This window comes from Mustela nigripes, chromosome 11 (assembly GCF_022355385.1).
Source record: "Mustela nigripes isolate SB6536 chromosome 11, MUSNIG.SB6536, whole genome shotgun sequence".
NCBI lineage: Eukaryota > Metazoa > Chordata > Mammalia > Carnivora > Mustelidae > Mustela > Mustela nigripes.
Genome location: NC_081567.1, coordinates 4,881,338 through 4,902,932, shown reverse-complemented (window position 1 = coordinate 4,902,932; position 21,595 = coordinate 4,881,338). Strand labels below are relative to the sequence as shown.

The 21,595-nt window shown below is 42.4% G+C and overlaps 1 protein-coding gene across 1 annotated transcript in view; it reads left to right on the top strand.

The window, feature by feature from the left end:
- The first annotated feature begins 2,354 nt into the window (after positions 1–2,354).
- Positions 2,355–21,595, top strand: part of USP42 (ubiquitin specific peptidase 42) — a 51,435-nt gene continuing 32,194 nt past the window's right edge. Inside the window, exons 1-3 of the mRNA XM_059414393.1 lie at positions 2,355–2,469; positions 7,035–7,284; positions 9,963–10,163. Coding sequence (XP_059270376.1) covers positions 7,044–7,284; positions 9,963–10,163 — 442 coding nt within the window. The 5' untranslated portion in view covers positions 2,355–2,469; positions 7,035–7,043. The remainder of the gene's footprint in view (positions 2,470–7,034; positions 7,285–9,962; positions 10,164–21,595) is intronic.

Sequence of the window (21,595 nt, the reverse complement as noted above, 5' to 3'; positions counted from 1 at the left end):
GGAAGGGGATGGGGGTACAAGCCAGTAAAGGGGATCTGGTAGGGCATTTACAGCATCCATTAGGGGCTCCATAAGTGTCTGGAGGTTCTCAGAAAATCTAACATCACTGTTAACACTTTTTGTGTTTTATCTGTATTGGGAGGTAGGGCCCCTGGGGTGAGTTTGCCTTCAGCATAAAGGCAATGGGCTAAGTAATCCGTGGAGGTCACAAAGTGTGTAAGAACAGAGGCAAACTAAAATCTCCAAACAGCATTGCTTTTGGATTAAGCGCCGGTCTGGAGGAAAAGAAGTTTCTGGGGCAAGTTGGCTTACCCCTTCAGCTAAAGCCGCAGCTGTTTGAAGTCGGGGACTTCCTAACATCCTTTGTAATTTCTCCACATATGTTGTCAGTTTGTTATTATAAGCAACACTGAGATTCTTTAGAGGAAAAGCCCCTCTGTTTGCTTTCAAGGCACAGTGTGAGGTGGAGGGGGTGAGTAATCCTGCCCCCAAGAGCCTGTTCTAGTGGAGAACGCTAAGCCTGTTCTAGTGGAGTGGTTTTTTTTTTTTTTTTTTTTTTTTTTGTTAAAAAAACTAAACAAAGCAGAACAACTCCCAAACCCTCTTCCTACGTAAGTTGCTCAGGTGCTGTATTAAGAGGCGGACTGCGGGGGTACTTTGTTAATAGAATACTGAATGGAAAATGAAATTAGAAGGCAAACATCTAGTGTGACTTCCAAGGGAAGCATTTTGAAAAACCACAAGACTCGGGTGAATATTAAGAATCTGGCTCTTCAGTTCCTTCTCATTTTCTAATCATCTCAAAGTCATTTGGGGGGAAAGGCTAGTAAATTACTGAGTCCATCCCTCTGGCCCTTTTGATCTTGCAGATCTCTTACTAGTGTCCTAAGGACCACAAAGGTGAAATTCCATAACTATTCTTCATCCGGAAGTGAGTTGTGTTAATCCCAAAAGTTAGCACTGAGTTTTGGAGGTTTGGAATTCATCTTTTCCCTCTTTGTTTTCTCAGAATACTTCAACCTTGTGCTCCAAACCCACAACTGATCATTGTAATCACACAGGTGATTTTTTCCCCCCATAACAATAGTGAAATGAGTGCCACCATAAAGATATGCGGTCTTGTAGGGGGAGTAGTTAAGATTCTGATGGGGGATTCAAGAAGGGATCCATGAATAAGAGGCACGGGCAGGGCTTCTATAAGCAGATGTTTTGGGGTGTTTGTACGAAAAAAAGCCCGTTATGGCTGGGGTTACAAAGAAGAAAGGGAACTGAGGCTTCAATGTCAGGTGAAGGAGTTTAGACTATTCTGTGGACCACTAAGAGGCTGAAGGCACAGAGGGGAGCAACGCTTGACCTGTGTTACTGAAAGATCAAGAAAACCAGGGAGATCACAGAAAAGTAAGGGTGGAACGGAAGTTGAGATTAGCAGAGCCTCAGAAAGGAGACGGAGAGAATGGATGTGGCGAGAAGATTGCCTCTGGGGAGGGTCGGGTGTGACTTGGTGTTAGGGATTAGACAGGCCGGAAGGGCTCAGGTTAGTGCCGCACTAGTGCCTTGTCCTTAAAGCAGAGAACCCAGCAGAGAGGAGCAGGGTCGCGGAGGAGGGGAAATGCAGCGATGAATTAATTAGCTTTCGGCTCAGTCTCGCTGCGGAGACGTCCAGTAAGTGGCTGGGCGTGTGCATCTGGCACTGGGGAGCCAGAGCTGTCTAGTTGCCCCCAAAGACCGTGGAAGGCTTGGATCTCAGGTGCAATCGTGACGAGCTGGGCCGGGCCCTGCCCTCCTCGGGAGTCAGGTTTCAGATTCTCCCCTTCCCGTCGCGCAGTCTGTTAAGGCTGAGCGCGAGTTGGCGCCCCATGGCTCCGGCGTCCTTAAAGGCTGGGTGGCTAGGCCAAGACACGAACGCCGCAGTCACAGCACCGCAGCGCGCGAGGGAGGCTCTCCCCGGAGTCGCGTCCGTTTCGGGGACCCCGTTCCGCCGCGTCCCGGTGCAGGCCGGTCGGGCGCGGCAAGGGCGGCGAGGGCTTGGTTCCGGGCCCGGCATCCGCCGCGCGCCGTACGGTCCGCTCCCGCCGACGGCCTGGGGAAAAGACCGCCCCGGCCCGCGCCGCGCGGCTCGGCTCCGCCAATCAGCGCGGCCTTTGCGCCGCGCCCCGGCGCTCCAGTGACGCGCGCGCCAGTTTGCGCCGGCGGCGCTTTGACGACGACCCCTCCCGCGCTCGCCTGGCCCGTTAGCTGCGTGCCGCGCCTCTTGTGCGACGGCCCCTGGGCGGCGGCGCGTGCGGGCGCTGCCCTGGCGCGCCCCCTGGCGGCCCGGCGGGGCGCTGCGGGCGCGGCGCTGACCCGGAGGCGGCGGCGGCGGTGCCCGGATGGAGGCACGTCATTGTCCCCCGCCGGGCGGCTGGGCTGTGTGCGGCGGCGGCGGCGGCGGCGGCCGAGGGGGATGGAGCGAGCGCCGAGCCGGGTCAGGTAAGCTCCCGCCTCCTTCCCGCCCGCCGCTGGCCGGCGTGGGGCCCGCGGAGCGCCCCGCTCTCCTCGACCGCAGCTGGCCGGGCCGCCCCTGAGCCGGCGCGGCCCGCGGGGGACTGGCGCGGCCCCTCGCCCGCCGCCCCCTCCGCAGCCGCGGGCCGCCCGAGACCCCGCGGCGCCGGTGGCAGTGCCGCTACCGCCGGCCGGGCCAGGCCGCTGGGGAGGGGGCGGCGGCCGGGGCGGTCGGGCGCCCCGAGAGCCGGGCTGCGCGGGGAGGCCAGACCCCCCTGGTTGCCATGGACACTGCCCTCCCACCCCCACCCGGCCCCAGCCCGCCCCCTCGGCCCGTGGGCCGGGCCGGGCGGGCGGCTCCGGGGCGGCCTGGCCCGCACGGGTCTGCCCGCGGTGGGCGTGTGCCGGCCGCCGGCCGCGGAGTCCGGCGTCCCTGGCCCGCCCGCCGCCCCCCGCGTGGCTGCCACCTCCCGCCCCCGAGCGGCCCTCGGAGCCCGGGGCTCGCCTCCCCACCCCCACCGCACCCCCCAGAGAGACAAACTTTCCCACCCCGCCGCCCCTCCGCGGCACGCCGGTCCCCCTCGCGGGGCCGTCCACCTGGCTCCTCCGCCGAGTGTCCGGGTTCCCCACGCCGGCCGCTGGGGCGGAGCGGGCACCCTCGAGGGGGGAGAGGAGGGGCCAGCCGGCCCCGGCGGCGCGTCCCCAAAAGCGTGTGCGCCTCGGTCCAGTTCTTTATCTTCGGGGCAGGAAGAGCCAACTTACCTGGAGGGGGTCGGGGGAGAGGGTGATCAGTTTCAGATGTTTGAAATGAAAATTTGACGGGACAGAAGTTTTACAATCTAGGACTTTAACCTTGTTATAATGAATGCAGTTGAGATTACTTTTGTTGAATAGCGCTTTTATATTCAGGGAGACCTTAGCGTTTACTTGTTTATGGGAAAACATGTTAGTTATTTAAAGTAAATATACTCAGATAACAGTAAAACGTGTTGAGAAACTGTTCAGTTAACACCTCTTCCTCAAGGTAGCAACAGTATTACAGGTTCTCATATGTTTTTGTGGCCTCTCACAATTTTTTAGGACTGCTAAATTTTAAAGATAATTTCACTCTTGGCTCATTCAAAGTGCATTGGGGATATGAATAATCAGTTTTACTTATTTGTTTTTATCTAAGTTTCACTTTCTTTTCCTATCATTGAATCAAGTCCGCACTGTTTGGTTTGTAAAGGTTTAAGGCTAGTCGTTTTATTTACTTAAAAATAATTGAAATCAAGGCTGTATCTTTTTAACGCTTGTGTGTTTTCCACTTAAACAAATGTTGCAAGAACGTGGATTACATTGTTTATGAAGAAGCAGAGTGTATCAGTTTATTTTCTGCAGGCACTGATACTGTTACCTTTATGTGCAGTGCCACAATGTTTAAAACAGCTGTATGCTGATTTTTCAAATGAGAATGAATAATGCATTCTGGTATTTGATAGAACTATAAGGGACTAAAAATCGTAAGACTTCTGAATAAACGATTGCAGTTAAAGCAAACATTTGCGAAGTCCATTAGTCTCATTCCTCCACACACTTCCAGCCTTGATACATGTACTCATTTTTTTCCAAACATGTTTTTGTAACTTTTTGTGTATCATTAGAAGATGCTGAGAGAAATTTTAACTTTTCATTGAAGTAATTTATTAAAAGCCAAATATAATCATAACTGTGATGTTTAGAAGCTTTACTAACAGTAAAGAACATGTAACTTAAGAATCTTAGGTCCTATATAATGTTTGGCTTGCAGAAAGTGTATCTCTGTAGCCAATGTAATTTAGTTTGATCCTCAGTGGTTTTAGGATAAGTAGTCATTGGCCAAATATACAAACGAAGACGAGTGGATGGTTTTGGTTTGTTTTCCCAGAATTATGTTATATGGCTATTGATGATTGAGTTGTATGTTTTCCTTAATTTTTTTTTTTTCATTTAAAAGCCCTCCCTTACCCCCGCCACTCCCCAAAGGCAAATGGAACATGTAAAATGGTTTTATTTGGTTGGTTGTTAATGATTGCCCTGAAGAGATGTTTATCCTAGGAAAATTGAGGTTTTTGCTGTTAAATGTTATTGTAGATGAGGCCAAATTAACTTTTTCTGGGGTCTCTGTTTTGGCTTGCTTCTTCCTTTTGCTCCTTCTTCTCTCCCTCCTTCTCTTTTGTTTCCTTATTCTTGCTTACCTCCCCTGTGTTTCATGGTGCAGACTTTATTTGGATAATACAGCTCAAGCTTTCTTCTTGAATGAAGATCCTGTGTCTTATATTGACATAAAATAGTTTAATTTTTCCTATTTTATTAAGATGAAATGTCAACTTTTTTTAATTTCTGCATAAGATCCCCCAAAATTCTTAAGGTTGTCCTCTCAGGGCAGGGGGCTATAATCATGCTGTAATTTAAAATTACAACAAAATTGGGGCTTTTGAAAGAACCTTACTGTGAGCAGACTGTATCACAACATTTGTTGAGGTGACACGAATGTTGATATTTATTCTCTGACCTGTCTGTATTGAATATTTTTTCTTTTTATTTTTCTAAGATTTTATTTATTTATTTGACAGAGAGACAGACAGCAAGAGAGGAAATACAAGCAGGGGCAGAGGGAGAGAGAGAAGCAGGCCTCCTGCTGAGCAGGGAGCCCGATGTGGGGCTCCATCCCAGGACCCTGCGATCATGACCTGAGCCAAAGGCTGTCACTTAACACTGAGCCACTCAGGCGCCCCTGTATCGAATATTTTTTTTAAAGCAAGTTTTAAAGGCTGTTCCTACTTCAAAGTAGGAATGAGATACTGTATACAAGTAAGATACTGTATATAAATCACTCAGCACAAGCCAGTGCTAAAAGCAAACCCTGGTTACTTCCTGTCTTCGGGATTCATTCATTTGTTCAGCACATGTGTGGCCGGCTTTCTGTGTGCCAGGTCCGGGCGTAGAAATACAAGTGTGCTGGAGAGCAACAAGTGAAACTGGCCGCGGAGTCGGTGCCCGAGCGCTACCATAGAAATCGGTGGCAGGGCGCTGTGGGAGCCTGCGGATGGGTTCCGACCGGGTCTTGGGGGAGGGATGTTTGTCAAGGAAAGCGTCCCAGAGGGAATGAATTCTAAACTGAGAAGTGATCATTGTGACTGGCTGGAGGTGGAAGGCTGGAAGAGTGTGAGGTGAAAAAGAACAGCATGTGAAGAGCCCAGAGAGTGCAGGTAGGAACGGAAGCTGGGGAGTGTGTGAAGTGGTTCCGGGGCCAGGCCCTGCCAAGTCTGGGTGTTGAGACGTTGTCCTGGGGGGCAGTCGGGGCATGCCTGAGAGAAAGGTTATCTATAGAGTAGTGGCACATTCGCTTTGGTTTTCACTGGGCAGTTTACATTCCTAAAGGAACCCTAGTGACTAGGTCAGCAGCCAGAAGGAACCCTTGCTGGGAATGTTGGGCCTGGTGACTGGTTCCAGTTGCTGACTAGTTTGGGTTATAATGGCTCCATTTTATAGATCCTGTGGATTCAGTGCAATTTCTCATAGGTCTATTATGAAAATTAAGTAAATTAATCTATGTTCAGTGATTAACACAGTGCCCAGCATATAGAAAATGCTTAATTTTCATAATTAAGCATTTGAGAGAGAGTGGTAGCCCCAAGATTTAAAAATAGGATTCTGGGGCACCTGGGTGGCTCAGTGGATTAAGCCACTGCCTTCGGCTCAGGTCATGATCTCAGGGTCCTGGGATCAAGTCCCGCATCGGGCTCTCTGCTCAGCAGGGAGCCTGCTTCCTCCTCTCTCTCTCTCTGCCTGCCTCTCTGCCTACTTGTGATCTCTCTCTGTCAAATAAATAAATAAAATCTTTAAAAAAAATAAAATAAAAATAGGATTCTGAGAGAAAATTATAATTACTTTTTTAACACGTATTTATGTTCAAGTTTGATATCAGTAATGTCTTACGGGCTTCATTTAAAAAAAAATCATATATACCAAATAAATGAGCCTCTTCAGAAAAACTTTTCAAATGTGAGACTTCCTATTTAAAACAAAACAAAACACAACAATCTATTTCAAACAAGTCATTTTGGACTTTAAGCTCAAAATTAAAACTAGATTTTTCTCTTCATGTAGTTGAGACTTTTCCCTGATGAATTCTGTGTGAATTGAAAATTGAGTCAGATGTATTCGTGCATTTCACATTCTAAGTGGTAGGGAGAAGAAAATATATGGGTTCTTCGTAAATGTTCTAGAATTGGAAACTGAGGTCCCTGATTATAAACTGAAATATGAGACTTTTAGGGGGCTTGGAATAGAATAACAACATCCAGTCAAAACCTTTTATAATTGAAAGTTTTATAATGTCAGGTGAGCACAGTGCTAAATGTTCCAAAGAAATGATTTCAAACTTAAAAAACACGGCTGTTTTTATTTTACGCAACTTCTTTGACAGTAATTAAATATGGGTAGGATAATTTTCCAAGATCTAATGGTAGATTAAATAGATTACTTTTCTGAATTTCTAAAAACAACTGCATGTGTTTTGTCTTTTGCAGAGTTGAACAATGACCATAGTTGACAAAGCTTCTGAATCTTCAGACCCATCAGCCTATCAGAATCAGCCTGGCAGCTCCGAGGCAGTCTCACCTGGAGACATGGATGCGGGTTCTGCCAGCTGGGGAGCTGTGTCTTCGCTAAATGATGTTTCAAATCACACGCTTTCTTTAGGACCAGTACCTGGTGCTGTAGTTTATTCAAATTCATCTGTACCTGATAAATCAAAACCATCACCACAAAAGGACCAAGGTACTACTTTTTAAAGACAGAATCACTCCAAGAAACTCTTGTGTAAATGCTGTCAGTGGTTGGCATTTTGGGAGGGCGTCATCTTTTGTGAGATCTGTTGACACCCAAGTGACCAGCAGTGACGTTGCCCTACAGGCTTCATTTTCCTGTGCTGCTTGGTCATGATTAGCATGTGTTATAACAGGGTGGATTACTTTTGGTTATTAAAATATTTGTAGTTTCTTTTATTCTAAATTTTTTGAGGGATGAACTTCATTTTGGTGAGATTGAGATGGGCATTTTGTTAACTTGTCAGTTAACTGTAGTTCCCTAAGTAGATGTCTATCTCTGAAAATTTTGAAGATTTTTTTAAAAGTATCTTATGTATTTATTTGACAGAGAGAGAGAGATCACAAGTAGGCAGAGAGGGAGGCAGGAAGCAGGCTCCCTGCCGAGCAGAGAGCCTGACTCGGGGCTTGATCCCAGGACCTGATCATGACCTGAGCTGAAGGCAGATGCTTTAACCCACTGAGCCACCCAGGCACCCCTTGAAGATGTTTTTAAAAATGATTGCCTACCGGGCACCTGGGTGGCTCAGTTGGTTCAGCAACTGTCTTCAGCTCAAGTCATAATCCTGGAGACCAGGGATCGAGTCCCACATCAGGCTCCCTGCTTGGCAGAGAGTCTGCTTCTCCCTCTGGCCCCCCTGCCCCCCATCTCATGTTCTCTCTCTCTCATTTTCTCTCTCAAATAAATAAATATATATATTCAAAAACAAAAACAAAAACGATGGCCTTTTGACAAATGGCTCTACCCAGCTGTGGGTTTTTTTTTTAGGTTTTGGGTTTTTGGCCAGTTAAAATCATCTGTGGTAATAAAGGTCTTTGAAAGACAGCAGATAATGTAAATGTTACATTTGTTAAAGCTGTGTAAATGTGGTTACATTTTGTTAACTCATCCGGTTAAATGAAACATTGACACTTTAGTTGGTACTTCTGAGATTTTGGGGCTTGAAAGCTTTGAAATGCAAAGAAGATAGATTAGTTCCTACTCAGAACGTCATTAGGCTTAGAATAGTTTGGCCCTCATATTGTTTTGCATCCTCACAGTAAATGTGGTATTGTGATGTGGTGGCAGGTGGTGTGATCCGCTGAAGGTGTTTTGGGTAGGAGGAGAGTTATAGCACAAATTAAACAATTCAGTTGAATGTTACACATGGAGTTTAAAGACCTTCACCACCAAGACTTTCCCACAGGACTTCTTTTCACTGACTCCAACTTCCCATTACTTGCTGGGGTTCCTTTCTCTCTCTCAGGCCTTAACTCACATCACCCTGCCGCGCCCTTTTTGGAGCCCTTGTCCCATTCTCTGCGCACTCATTTCTTTTTTCCTAATTTTTCTTTCTGCTCCCACTGAGCCGAAGCCTACCTTTGCATACTTAAACCCATTAATTTCTTTGTTAAAATAGAGAACCATCCATTAAGGCGTTTCCATCTCCAGCAGCACCAAGGAACTGGCAAACTTTTGGAAAGGTAGTCTTCATACGGATGATTGAACTTTCCTACCTAAGTTGTTTTTGAGCTTTACCTGAGTTCTGTTAGCATAGTTATCATTAGTAATCTGTTTATAAGTCTTGAAAATAGACATCTTTTTAGGCAACATAGAAATATGCTTATGAACACGGACAGTGGTGCCCAACAGCCTGAGTTCAGAGCCGGTTTCCTTTCCAGTACAGTGGGGATGATGTCTCTGCCACCTCTTACACTGAGACTGTGTGGTCGCTGGTAAGGACTCTAGACGTGCAGTGCCAGTGAAGGGGACGGTGAGTGTGGTGGTACTGAGTAGAAGCATCCACAGCAAATGTTCTAGAGAGTGGGCTCAGCCTGCATTTTCTGTAGATTGTGTTGAAAAAGTTTTAAGTAGGTATGAAAGAGTAGTTAGAAGGAACTCACATGTAGTCATCAGTCAGCTTTATCGACTCAGAGCAGATTATGCCTTCACCGGGGATTCCCCTGTCCATCGTTGTAAAGTAAATCCAAGATTTTTTATTTCTTCTATACATATTTTTGTTTGTATACCTAAAAAACTCTTTTCTAAAAACTTAAGCATCTTTATATTAACATTCTAGTCAATGTTAAAATTTGTCCACTTGTCAAAAAAATTTTTTTAACAGTTGGTTTGTTGAAGTCAACATCCAGACAAGGTCTATACTTTGCATTTGGTGGGCATCTCTAAGTTTCTTTGAACACCCCCTTTGGTCATTGCAGTTTATTTACTGAAGAAGCCAGATCTTTTCGATTTCCCACATTCTAGGATCTATTCTTTAAATTTTCCCTTTTTTCCCTGTAGTTCGTTCGTTCGTTCTTTCTTTCTATCTTTCTCTTTTTTTTTTTTTTTAAGATTTTATTTATTTGACAGAGATCACAAGCAGGCAGAGAGGCAGGCAGGGGCGGGGGAAGCAGGCTCCCTTCTGAGCAGAGAGCCCGATGCGGGGCTCGATCTCAGGACCCTGAGATCATGACCTGAGCTGAAGGCAGAGGCTTAACCCACTGAGCCACCCAGGCACCCCTCTTCCCTGTATTTCTGGTTAGCTGCTAAAAACCTAATTTTGACCAGATTCAGTTTGATGTGTTGCTGTTTATTGAGCTTGAGAAGCGTGCAAAGCTTTGTTTTTAAATATTTCTTGTTTATTTTTCTAGCCCTAGGTGATGGCATTGCTCCTCCACAAAAAGTTCTTTTCCCATCTGAGAAGATTTGTCTTAAGTGGCAGCAGACTCATAGAGTTGGAGCTGGGCTCCAGAATTTGGGCAATACATGTTTTGCCAACGCAGCACTGCAGTGTTTGACTTACACGCCGCCTCTTGCCAATTACATGCTATCTCATGAACACTCCAAGACATGTAAGTGTTTTGCGTTATGTTAACTTCTGTAGTGTGCTCTGTGCTAACCTACTCTCATTTTCTTTCTCTGCAATGAAGGTGAAGAATGAAGCCAAGAATTCTCTGACCACTAGGAAATTGCTTTATTCTTTTAGAAACGATGGAGGAAGGCTCTTAAGATTTGTATTCAGGCTGCATAAAAATCATTTTGCACCTCATTTGACCTGTGAAGGTATTGAAAAAGAAACATATTTTATCAGCATTTGGCATTTCTGAACCCCCTGCTGGCTTTCTATACACTTGCTAAAAAAAAGTGACATAAATGTCTGCCGCCAACAGCTTGGGACAAGCAGTTAAGAAATCCTGTCTCTCCTGCTTCCATCTCTTGATTCATTTGTAGGCTTATAAGTCTTAGTGGAGAGGAACCTCTTGTTATGGCCTACAACCTCCTGAAAATTCATATAGGACTTTCTTTTGAGTGTGTGTGAGCTCCCTTTTCAACCTAAACGCCAGGAAATTAGTTAAAATATGTCTTTAATAGGTGACAGCCAGCTCAGTGGTTGACTTGTGAGATTCAGAATGCATCTAATTTTTGAGGTTTGAGCTTCTAAATATATTGTAAGTATCCTTCGTCCTTATAAATGAAATTTCCCTCTTTTTTGATCTACAGTAACACTGAGGGGTGTGTGTGTGTGTGTGTGTGTGTGTGTGTGTGTTGTGTGTGTGTGGGTGCTTTTCATAAATTATCAGGATGAAAACTCCTTAGGCTTCTTCTTGAATAGTTCTTTACTTAATGGAGAAATTAAACTGGATCTTTTAAAACTGTCCTGTACCCCCTTGCCCACCAGAGAGCAAAATAATGCTTGTCAAGAATTTGGAAAGTACAGAAAAATTTAAAGAAACCAAAGGAAAATCACCTAGAATCTCACTGTCCAGAGGTGTTTGGTATGCCAAGGGCTTTTACATTACAGAATGACTGTTTGTTCCCTTCCTTTCCCCCAAGTGCATCATTCATTCCCCACAGAAAGCCTTCCTGTCACTTCTGTGCTTAATGTAAGTAGGGTGTGGGTGAAAACCCAGTACTGGCACCTGGGCCGTGAGAGAAGGGACCAACACAAAAATTCAGAAGCTCCAGGTGCCCAGAATTAGGTATCTATCTTCTATGCTGTTTGTAGCTTTTGTACTTTCTATTTTTCCTTCATTTAGCTATATCAAGGCATAATTATTTATATATATTATAAGTTAGGTACATCTCTTTGTTATATGTGCAATTTTATATATGTACATAACTTAGGTATATTTCTCTTAGCTTTATTGAGGTATAATTGACACATTCTAAATTGCACATACTCAAAATGTATGTTTGGTGCATTTTGACATTTGTGTACTCCCATGAAACCACTACCGCAGGTAAGGTCCCGAATATATTCATCTCCCCCAAAGTTTTCCAGTGGTCCTTTGAAACCACTTCCTTCTACCCCTCCTGCCCTTCATCTCCTCCACCCCAGACAACAACTGGTGTGCTTTCTGTCTACTGTAGATCAGTTTGTATTTTTTAAAATGTTATATAGTCAGATTATACAGGCATATATTCTTATATTGCCTGGCTTCTTTGACTTAGTGCATTTATTTTAACATTATTCCATGCTGCATGGATCAGTAGTTAGTTTTTTGTTTTTGTTTTTTAAGATTTTATTTATTTATTTGTCAGAGAGAGAGAGAGAGAGAGCGTGTGCTCTCTGCACAAACAGGCAGAGGCGGAGAGAGAAGCAGGCTCCCTGCCGAGTAAGCTGGGATCATGACCTGAGCTGAAGGCAGCAGCTTAACCAACTGAGCCACCCAGGTGTCCCTCAATAGTTAGTTTTTACTGTTAAGTAGTATTCCATTGTATGACTATACCACATTTTGTTTCTCCATTCACCCATCTATTGATGGACATTTGGGTTTTTCTCATTTGGGGCCATCATAGATTAAGCTACTATGAACATTTTTATATACATGTTTATAAACAGGTCTTTGTAAAGACATGTATTCTTTTGGGTAAATATTTAAGAGTGGAATGGCTTGGTCCTGTAATACATGTGTGTAAAGTTTAAGGTAAACTTCCAATCTGTTTCCCAGAGGGATTCCGGTATTTTACATTCCCAGCAGAAGTGACTGAAAGTTCCATTTGTTCCGTATCTCACCATAATGTTTGGTGTGGTCAGTCTCTCCAACTTAGCCATTCTAGTAGGTGTGTGGTATAGCAAGTACTACCCTACTGTGGTTTTAATTTGCAGTTCCCTAATGAGTAATGATGTTGAACATTTTTCCGTGTGGTTAATTGCCATCTGTGTACTCTCTTGGCTAAAGTGCCTGTTCAAAGCTTTTGCTTGATTTAAAATTGGGCAGTGTTCTTGTTGTTTAGTTTTGAGAGTTTTTATATATTCTGGGTACAAGACCTTTATTGGATATGTAATTTGCAAATATTATCTTCTAGTCTGGAGAAGAATATTCTTTTCACACTATTTTTTGAAGAGCATGTTTTTAGTTTTGAAGAATTCAGTGTTATTACTTTTTTTTTTAAAGCTTTTAATTATTTATTTGACAGAAAGAGGGGAGAGAGAGCACAAGCAGGGAGAGCAATAGGCAGAGTAAAGAGGAAGAATCAGGCTCTCCCCTGAGCAGAGAGCCTGAAAGCGCGGCTCTAACCTAGGACTCTGGAATCATGACCTGAGCCAAAGGCAGACCCTTAACCCACTGAGCCATCTGGGAGCTCCATTGCCCTTTCTTTTTATCAGTTATGTTTTAAGTGTATTAAGAAACCTTTGCCTCAGGGCTCCTGGGTGGCTCATTCAGTTGAGTATCTGCCTTGGGCTCAGATCGTGGTCTTGGGGTCCTGGGATCGAGTCCCATATTGGGCTCCCTGCTCAGTGGGGAGTCTGTTTCCTCCTTCTCCCTCTGCCTCTCCGCCAACTCCCCACTTGAACTCTCTGATCTCTCTCTCAAATGAATGGGTAAAATCTCTAAAGATTTTATTTATTGATTTGACAGACAGAGATCACAAGTAGCCAAAGAGGCAGGCAGGGAGAAAGAGGGGGAAGCAGGCTCCCTGCTGAGCAGAGAGCCTGATGTGGGGCTCGATCCCAGGACCCTGAGATCATGACCTGAGCTGAAGGCAGAGGCTTAATCCACTGAGCCACCCAGGCACCCCAAGAATGGGTAAAATCTTTCCAAAAAAAAAAAAAAGAAAAAGAAATCTTTGCTTCATCAGACGTCATGAGGACTTTCTCTATATTCTTTTAGAAGATTTATAGTTGTAGCTTTTATATTGGTCCATGATCCATTTTGAGTTAATTTTTATGTGTGGTGTGAAGAGTGAATTGAAGGTCAGGTTTTTTAGTATGGATATCCAGTTGTTCCTGCTCCGTCTGTTCAAAGATAGTCCTTTCTCCACTGAATTGACTTTGTTTCTTTGTCAAAAATCAATTGACCCTATCATATGGATCTGTTTCCGGACTCTGTTCCGTTGCACTGATCCACGGTCTATCTTGACACCATAACACAGCGTCTTGATTACTATATATTAAAACGTTTTTTAAAATCAGGAAAGTCCTCCAGTTTTTCTGTCCTTTTTCAAAGTTGTTTTGGCCATTCTTGGTCCTTCGCATTTCCAAGTGAATGTTGGAGTCAGCTTGTCAACGTCTACAAAAAACTTGCTAGAGTTTTGATTGGTATAGTGTTGAATCTATGACTTAATTTGGGATGATTGACATCTAAAGGGCTGTTCTGTCCCCCAAACAAGGTACACGTCTCCATTTATTTAGGTTCTCTTTAGTTTTTCTTGGTGTAGTATTGCTTAATTCTCAAAGTACAAATACATTGTGCACATTTTTTATCAGATTTATCCCTGAGTATTTCCTATCTTTGGAAGCCAAATTACCAATCATAATTGGTAATATTTTTGAATTTGAATTTCTAATTGTTTATTACTGGACTATAAAAATGCAAGTGATTTTTGAATATTGATCTTGTATCCTGCAATCTTAGTAAATTTATTAATTCTGGTAGGTTTGTTTTTTTTTTTTAAGATTTCTTAAGATGTTAAATGGAGTCAGTCATGTGATCTGTGCATAAGGACAGTTTAACTTCATTTCCAGTCTGCATGCTATTTCTTGCTGTGACGCACTGGCCAGGACCTCCATTCTAGGGTCGGATGGATGTGATAGTAGATATGGCATCTCCTTCTTCACCTGAGGGGGAAGGCATTTTAGTCTTTTACTTTTACGTACATTGTTAGCTGGAGAGTTTTCCTAGGTGCCTTTCACCCTGCCGAGTGTTTACTTGAACGCTAGGCCAAATTTGCATTCCAGAGATGAGCCCAGCCTGGTCATGATGTGTTATGATTTCCATGTATCATTGGATTTGCTAAGAATTTTAAAAATTTGACAAACCATAAGTGACTCTTAATCTCACAAAATAAACTGAGGGTTGCTAGGGGGAGGGGGGTTAAAAGAGGGGGGTGGTGTTATGGACATTGGGGAGGGTACGTGCTATGGTGAGTGCTGTGAAGTGTGTAAACCTGGCGATTCACAGACCTGTACCCCTGGGGATAAAAATACATTATATGTTTATTAAAAAAAATTTATAGAAAAAAAGAATTTTAAAAATTTTGCATTGATGATGAATATTAGTTTATAGTTCCTTATGCCTTTTTCTGATTTTGGTGTCAGGGTTCATGGTGTCATCATGAACTATGGTGGGAACTATGTTGGGATTATTTTCTTCTATTTCCTGGAAGACTTTTTGTAGAATTAGTGTTATATCCTACTTAAGTGTTTGGTAGATTTCAGGGAAGCCATCTGGCCCTTGAAGTTTTCTCATGGGTAGGTTTTTCACTACATATTTAATTTCTTTAATAGATCTAGGGCTCTTCAGGTCATCCATTTTTTCATCAGAGCGCTTTGGTAGTTTGTGTCTCTCAAGGAATTCGTCTTCCATGTCGAATGTACCAGCATAAAGTTGTTCATAATGTTCTGTTATCCTTTTTTATTCATCTTATCATTGATATTCTCAGAAAATCAGCTCTTGGTGTCATTGTTATTTTGTTTTCTGTTTTACTGATGTTTCTTCTTCTTTTTACCACTCTTTTTCTCCTGCCTACTTTGGATTTAACGTGCCCTATTCTAGTTTCTTAAATGGGAAGTGTAGGTCATTTAATTTGAGATCTTCTTTTCCATTTTGTTTAATGCCATAAATTTCCCTTGGAAAGCTGTTTTACTTGTGTTCCAGACATTTCAATATTTCACATGCTCATTTTTATTCAGGTCCAAGTACTTTCTAATTGCCCTTGTGATTATTTAGAGGTGTGTTGTTTAGTTGCCAAATGTTTTGAGGGTTTTCCAGAAATTGTCCTGTTACTGATTTCTAATTTAATTCTCTTGTGGTCAGAGTCTATTTTTTATTGTTTGAATCCTTTTAAACTAGAGACTTGTGTTATGCACCAGAACATGGACTGGTTTGGTAAACATCCCATGTGTACTTCATAAGGATGTGTGGTCTGCTCTGCTGTTTGGAGTTTCTGTAAATGCCGATGATAGTCAGGAGGTTCTTCATAGTTAATTCTGTAACTAACTACCCAGGTAGTTGTCGTTTTGTTGAGGCTGTCTTCTGTGTCCTTACTGCTTTTCAGTCCACTTGTCCTATCAAATTTTGAGAGTGATCTGTTGAGATATATTTGTAATTTGTTTTTTCTTTATCAGTTTTGCCTTGTGTTTTGAAGCTCTGTCACGTAAGACTATTGTGATGCCCTTATGAAATGACCTATTCATAATTGATATAATTGATGAGATTACCCTCTTTATCCCAAATATGCTTTGTTCTGAAATCTACTTTAATATAAATGGAGTCCCTCCAATTTTCTTATTTTTTTCCAGTTTTCTTATGATTAATGTTAGCATGGTATATCTTTTTCCATCTTTTTACTTTTAACCTATTTGTGTCTATACTTAAAGTGGATTTCTTGTATAGATGCCCATAATGTAATTTTCTTTCTTAATTTTTTTTTTTTTTTTTTTTTTACGGTCTCTGTGTTTTATTTGGGATGTAAGCCCATTTGTATTTAATGAGGTTGATTAGTTGATATGGTTGGGTTTAAACTTACCATCTTGCTGTTTGTTTTCTCTTTGTCCCATTTATTCCTTACTTCCTTTTTCATCTTTTTCTGCCTTTTTTTTTTAAGATTTTATTTATTTATTTGTTAGAGATTACAGGTGAGCAGAGAGGCCGGCAGGGAGAAGAGGAAGTAGGCTCCCTGCCCAGCAGAGAGCCCAATGCAGGACTTGATCCCAGGACCCTGAGATCTTGACCTGAGCCGAAGGCAGAGGTTTAACCTACTGAGCCATCCAGTGCCCTTCTGCCTTCTTTTGAAGTGAATAATTTTATGATAGTTAATCCTTTTGGCATATTTTCTGTAACTTTGTTTTCTTTTTTCTAATGGTGGCGTTAGGGTTTGGCATACTTTTTTTTTTTTTTTTTAAGATTTTGTTTATTCAGCAGAGAGAGATACAGTGAAAGAGGGAACACAAGCAGGGGGAGTGGGAGAGGGAGAAGCAGGCTTCCCACGTAGCAGAGAGCTCAATGTGGGGCTCGATCACAGGACCGTGGGATCATGACCTGAACCGAAGGCAGATGCTTAACGACTAAGCCACCCAGGCACCCCTGGCATACATCTTTAAATGATCAGTTTGCCTTCAAGTAATATTCTATTTGTGTATTGTATTGTAAGGACTTGGTGACAGTGTACTTTCATCTCCTCTCTCCTGGCATTTATTTGTGCCATTGTCATCATCTACCTGTGTTATAATCACACAATATATTGTATTGTTTTTGCCTTAAATTAAAAAGGTTTTGCTTTAAATAGTTAAGATGTGGGGCGCCTGGGTGGCTCAGTGGGTTAAAACCTCTGCCTTCAGGGGCACCTGGGTGGCTCAGTGGTTAAGCCGATGCCTTCGGCTCAGGTCATGATCTCAGGGTCCTGGGATCGAGTCCCACATTGGGCTCTCTGCTTGGCCTGCTTCCCTCTCTCTCTCTGCCTGCCTCTCTGCCTACTTGTGATCTCCCTCGTCAAATAAATAAATAAAATCTTTAAAACAAAACAAAACAAAACAAAAAAACCCTCTGCCTTCAGCTCAGGTCATGGTTCCAGGGTCCTGGGATCGAGCCCTGCATCGGGCTCTCTGCTCAGGGGGAGCCTGCTTTCTCCTCCCTCTCTCTCTGCCTGCCTCTCTGCCTACTTGTGATCTCTATCTGTCAAATTAAATAAATAAAATCTTAAAAAAAATAATTAAGGTGTGTTTAAAAATCTTGGTTATTTACCTGTTGAGTTATCATTTCCACTGCTTTCAATTCCTTTAGTGGATTTAGATTTCCATGTGCTCTTTTTCATGATGGCTAAAGGACTTCCCTTAACTTTGCTTGCTAGGGATGAACTCTGCTTTTTGTTTTGTTTTATTCTCAGTCTGAGATGTCCTTGTTTTGCCTTTTTAAAAAGTTAACATTTTGGGGGTGCCTGGGTGGCTCGTGGATTAAAGCCTCTGTCTTCGGCTCTGGCCATGATCCCAGGGTTCTGGGATCAAGCCCCACATCTGGCTCTCTGCTCTGCGGGGAGCCTGCTTCCCCTCTCTTTCTCTGCCTGCCTCTCTGCCTACTTGTGATCTCTGTCAAATAAATAAAATCTTTTAAAAAAATAAATAAAAATAAAAGTTAACATTTTTGTTTTGAGGTAATCGTAGATTCATATGCATTTGTAAAAGTGACACACAGACCTCCCGTGTTCCTTACCCAGTTTCCCCAGTGGTAAAACTGGTTGTTGGCATGAATACAGTCCGATTCAGAACTTTTCCATCATTACGGAATCCCTCATGTTCCCCTTTTATAGTCCTGCCTACTTTCTTTGTGCCCTGGTGTCCTCCTTTAACCCCTGGCAACCACTAATCTGTTTTTCATTTCTATAATTTTGTCATTTCAGGAATGCTATTTATATATATTAAGTTGTGCAATGTGTAATGTTTTGGGATTAGCTTTTTCATTCAGCATAGTTCTCTAAGCATTAATTCCCTGAAGATTCATTTAGGTTGTGTGTACTAATAGTTTGTGGGCTTTTTTTTTTTTTTTTAAATTGTTGTGTAGTATTCCATGGTATGGATGGGATGTGCCATGACATTTTTTAACCAGTCATCCACAGAAGGACATCTGGGTTGTATCCACTTTGGGGATATTCTGATTAGAGCTACTGTAAGCATTAGCGTGTACAACATATGTGTGAACATATCTTTATTGCTCTGAAGTAAATGCCCAGGATTGCCATCACTGGGTCATATGGTAGTTGCAAGGGTGATTTTATAAGAAACTGTCAGTTTTCCAGTGTGCTGACATTTTACAATCTTACCAGCAAGGTATGGGAGTTCTGGTTTTTCTGCATGTTTGCCAGCATTTGGTGTTGTCACTATTTTTCATTTTAACCATACTGATAGGTATATAATGATACCTTGTTGTGGTTTTAATTTGCATTTCCCTAATGCCTAAAGGTCTAGAACATCTTTCCATGTGCTTATTTGCCATCTGTATATCCCGTTTGGTGAAATACCTCCTTGCTATCTTTTGCTCATTCTCTGTTGCATTTTTTGTTTTTATGCCATTGAGTTTTGAGAGTTGTTTATATAGTTAGTTTATATAGTTGTTTATATAGTTAGTTGTTTATATAGTTGTTGGATATGTAGGCTCCGAAGAATTTCTCCCACCCTGAGGCTTGTCTTACTATTATTATTGTTGTTGTTTTGTTAAGATTTTGTTAGAGTGCGTGAGCGAGAACACAAGCAGGGGGAACGGTAAAGCAGACTCCCTGCTGAGCAGGGAGCCTTATGTGGGACTGATCCCAGGACCCTGGGATGATGACCTTAGCTGAAGGCAGAGGCTTAACCCACGGAGCCACCCAGGTGCCCCGGGGTTTGTCTTTACATTCCCTTAACAAGGTCTTTCACAGAACAAAGTTTTTAATTTTGGTGAAGTCTGACTTTTCCTTTTATGGATTGTGCTTTTGGTGTCGAGTTTAAGATCTTTGCCTAGCTCTTGATCTTGGAGATTCTCTCATATTGTTTTCTGAAAGTTTTATAGTTTACACTTAGGTCTGTGATCCATTTTAATTTTTGTATAGTTTGAGATCTGGGTGAAGTCAGTTTTTTGTCTATAAATGCCTTTTCTCCAGCACCATTTGTTGAAAAGGCTATCTTTCCTGGGGCGCCTGGGTGGGTCAGTGGGTTAAGCCTCTGCCTTCTGCTCAGGTCATGATCCCAGGGTCCTGGGATTGAGCCCCCCATGGGGCTCTCTGCTCAGTGGGAGGCCTGCTTCCCCCTCCCCCTCTGCCTGCCTCTCTGCCTATTTGTGATCTCTCTCTCTCTCTGTGTCAAATAAATAAATAAAATCTTTAAACAACAACAACAACAAAAAAAAAAAACAAAAAAAAAAAAAAAGAAAAAAGGGAAGGCTATCTTTCCTGTATTGAATTGCTTTTACACTTTTATAAAAAAAAAATCACTTTGGGGGCACCCAAAATCACTTGGGGGGCACCTGGGTGTCATGATCTCAGGGTCCTGGGATCGAGCCCCGCATTGGACTCTCTGCTCAGCGGGAGGCCTGCTTCCTCCTCTCTCTCTCTGCCTGCTTCTCTGCCTACTTGTGATCCCTGTCTGTGTGTCAAGTAAATAAATAAAATCTTTAAAAAAAAAAAAAATCACTTGGGCATTCTTGTGTGCGTCTCTTTCTGGGTTTCCTGTTCTATTCCGTTGCGGTATGCGTTCGTCCCTCCACACAGTCTTGCTGTTAGTTTTGTAGTAAGTCCTGATATCAGATAGAATGATTCCAGCCACTTACTGTCTTTCAAAATTATTTGAGCTATTCTTGTTTGTCTGTCTTTCCCTATAAACTATAGAATAGTAGTATAATACCTACAAAAAGTCTTTCTGGGATTTTGTGATGTGTGAAACCTGAATTTCAGTTTGGAGAGGGAGAATCAATGCCTTTACTAAAGTTGACATTTTCAGTCTGTGAACATGGTATATCCATTTATTTAAATCTTCATTATTTTTATCCCTGTTGTGTAATATCATGACGTTTTGTCTTGTTAGGTTTACACATAGTTTTGTTTTTTTGAGGTATTGTTAGTGGCATTATATTTTTGATTTTGCTGTCCATATGTTTGCTGCTGGTTGTAAAGATACATTTTATTTTCATATGTTGATCTCATATCCTGTAACCTTGCCAAACTCAGTTATTAGTTGAAGACTTTTTTTTTTTGGTAGACTCCTTAGATTTTTCTAGTAGACAGTCATGTTATATGCAAGTGTGGACGGTTTTACTTATTCCTTCCTGATTGGTATGCTTATTTCCTATTCTTATTTCACTGGCTAGAACTTAAGGAGAGTGGACATTTTTGCCTCATTTCTGGTATTAGGAAGAGGAGCATTCGTTTGATGTTAGTGGTAGGTTTTTCGGTATATGCTCTTATTAAGTTAAGTTAAAAGAGTTAAAAGAGTTTTCTCTGTTTCTTAAGTTAAAAGAGTTTCCTCTTTTTTTTTCTGATTTTTGCTTTCTTTCATGAATGAGTGTTGATTTTTGTTAAATGCCTTTTCAATATCAAATTGATATGATCATGTGATATTTCTTCTTTAGTCTGTTACTATGGCAGATTATACCAATAGTTTCCAGTATCAAGTCATCTTTGTATCCCTGGAATAAATTCCATTCAGTCATAATGTGTAATTGTTATTTTAAGTTTTTATTTTAATCTCCTGGTGCTCGTCAAAACAGGTGCATTCCTTAATCCCCATCACCTGTTTCCCCATTGCCCCACTCAGCTCCCCTCAGGTAACCATCAGTTTGTTGTTTGTAGCTGAACAGTATTTCTTGGTTTGTGTCTCTCTTTTCCCTTTGGTTGCTCAAATTACACGTATGAGTGAAATCATATGGTGTTTGTCTTTATCTGACTGACTTTTTACACTTAGCATTATGCTCTCTAGGTCCATCCATGTTATTGCAAATGGCAAGATTTCATCCTTTTTTATGGCCGAATAATATTTCCAGTATATATACCACATCTTGTTTATCCATTCATCAACCAGTGGACACTTAGATTGCTTCCATATCCTGGGTATCGTAAATAATGCTGCTACAAATATAAGGGTGCATGTATTCCTTTCTTTAAATTAGTGTTTTTGTATTCTTTGGGTATATACTCAGTAGTGCAGTTGTGGGACTGTAGGGTAGTTCTATTTTTATCTTTTTGAAGAGCCTTCGTACTGTCTTCCAGAGCGGCTGTGCTAGTCTGCATCCCTATGAATAGCGCAAGAGGCTCTTTTTCTCCACATCCTTGCCGACCCTTGTTGTTCCTTGTGTTGATTCTAGCCATTCTGTGTGAG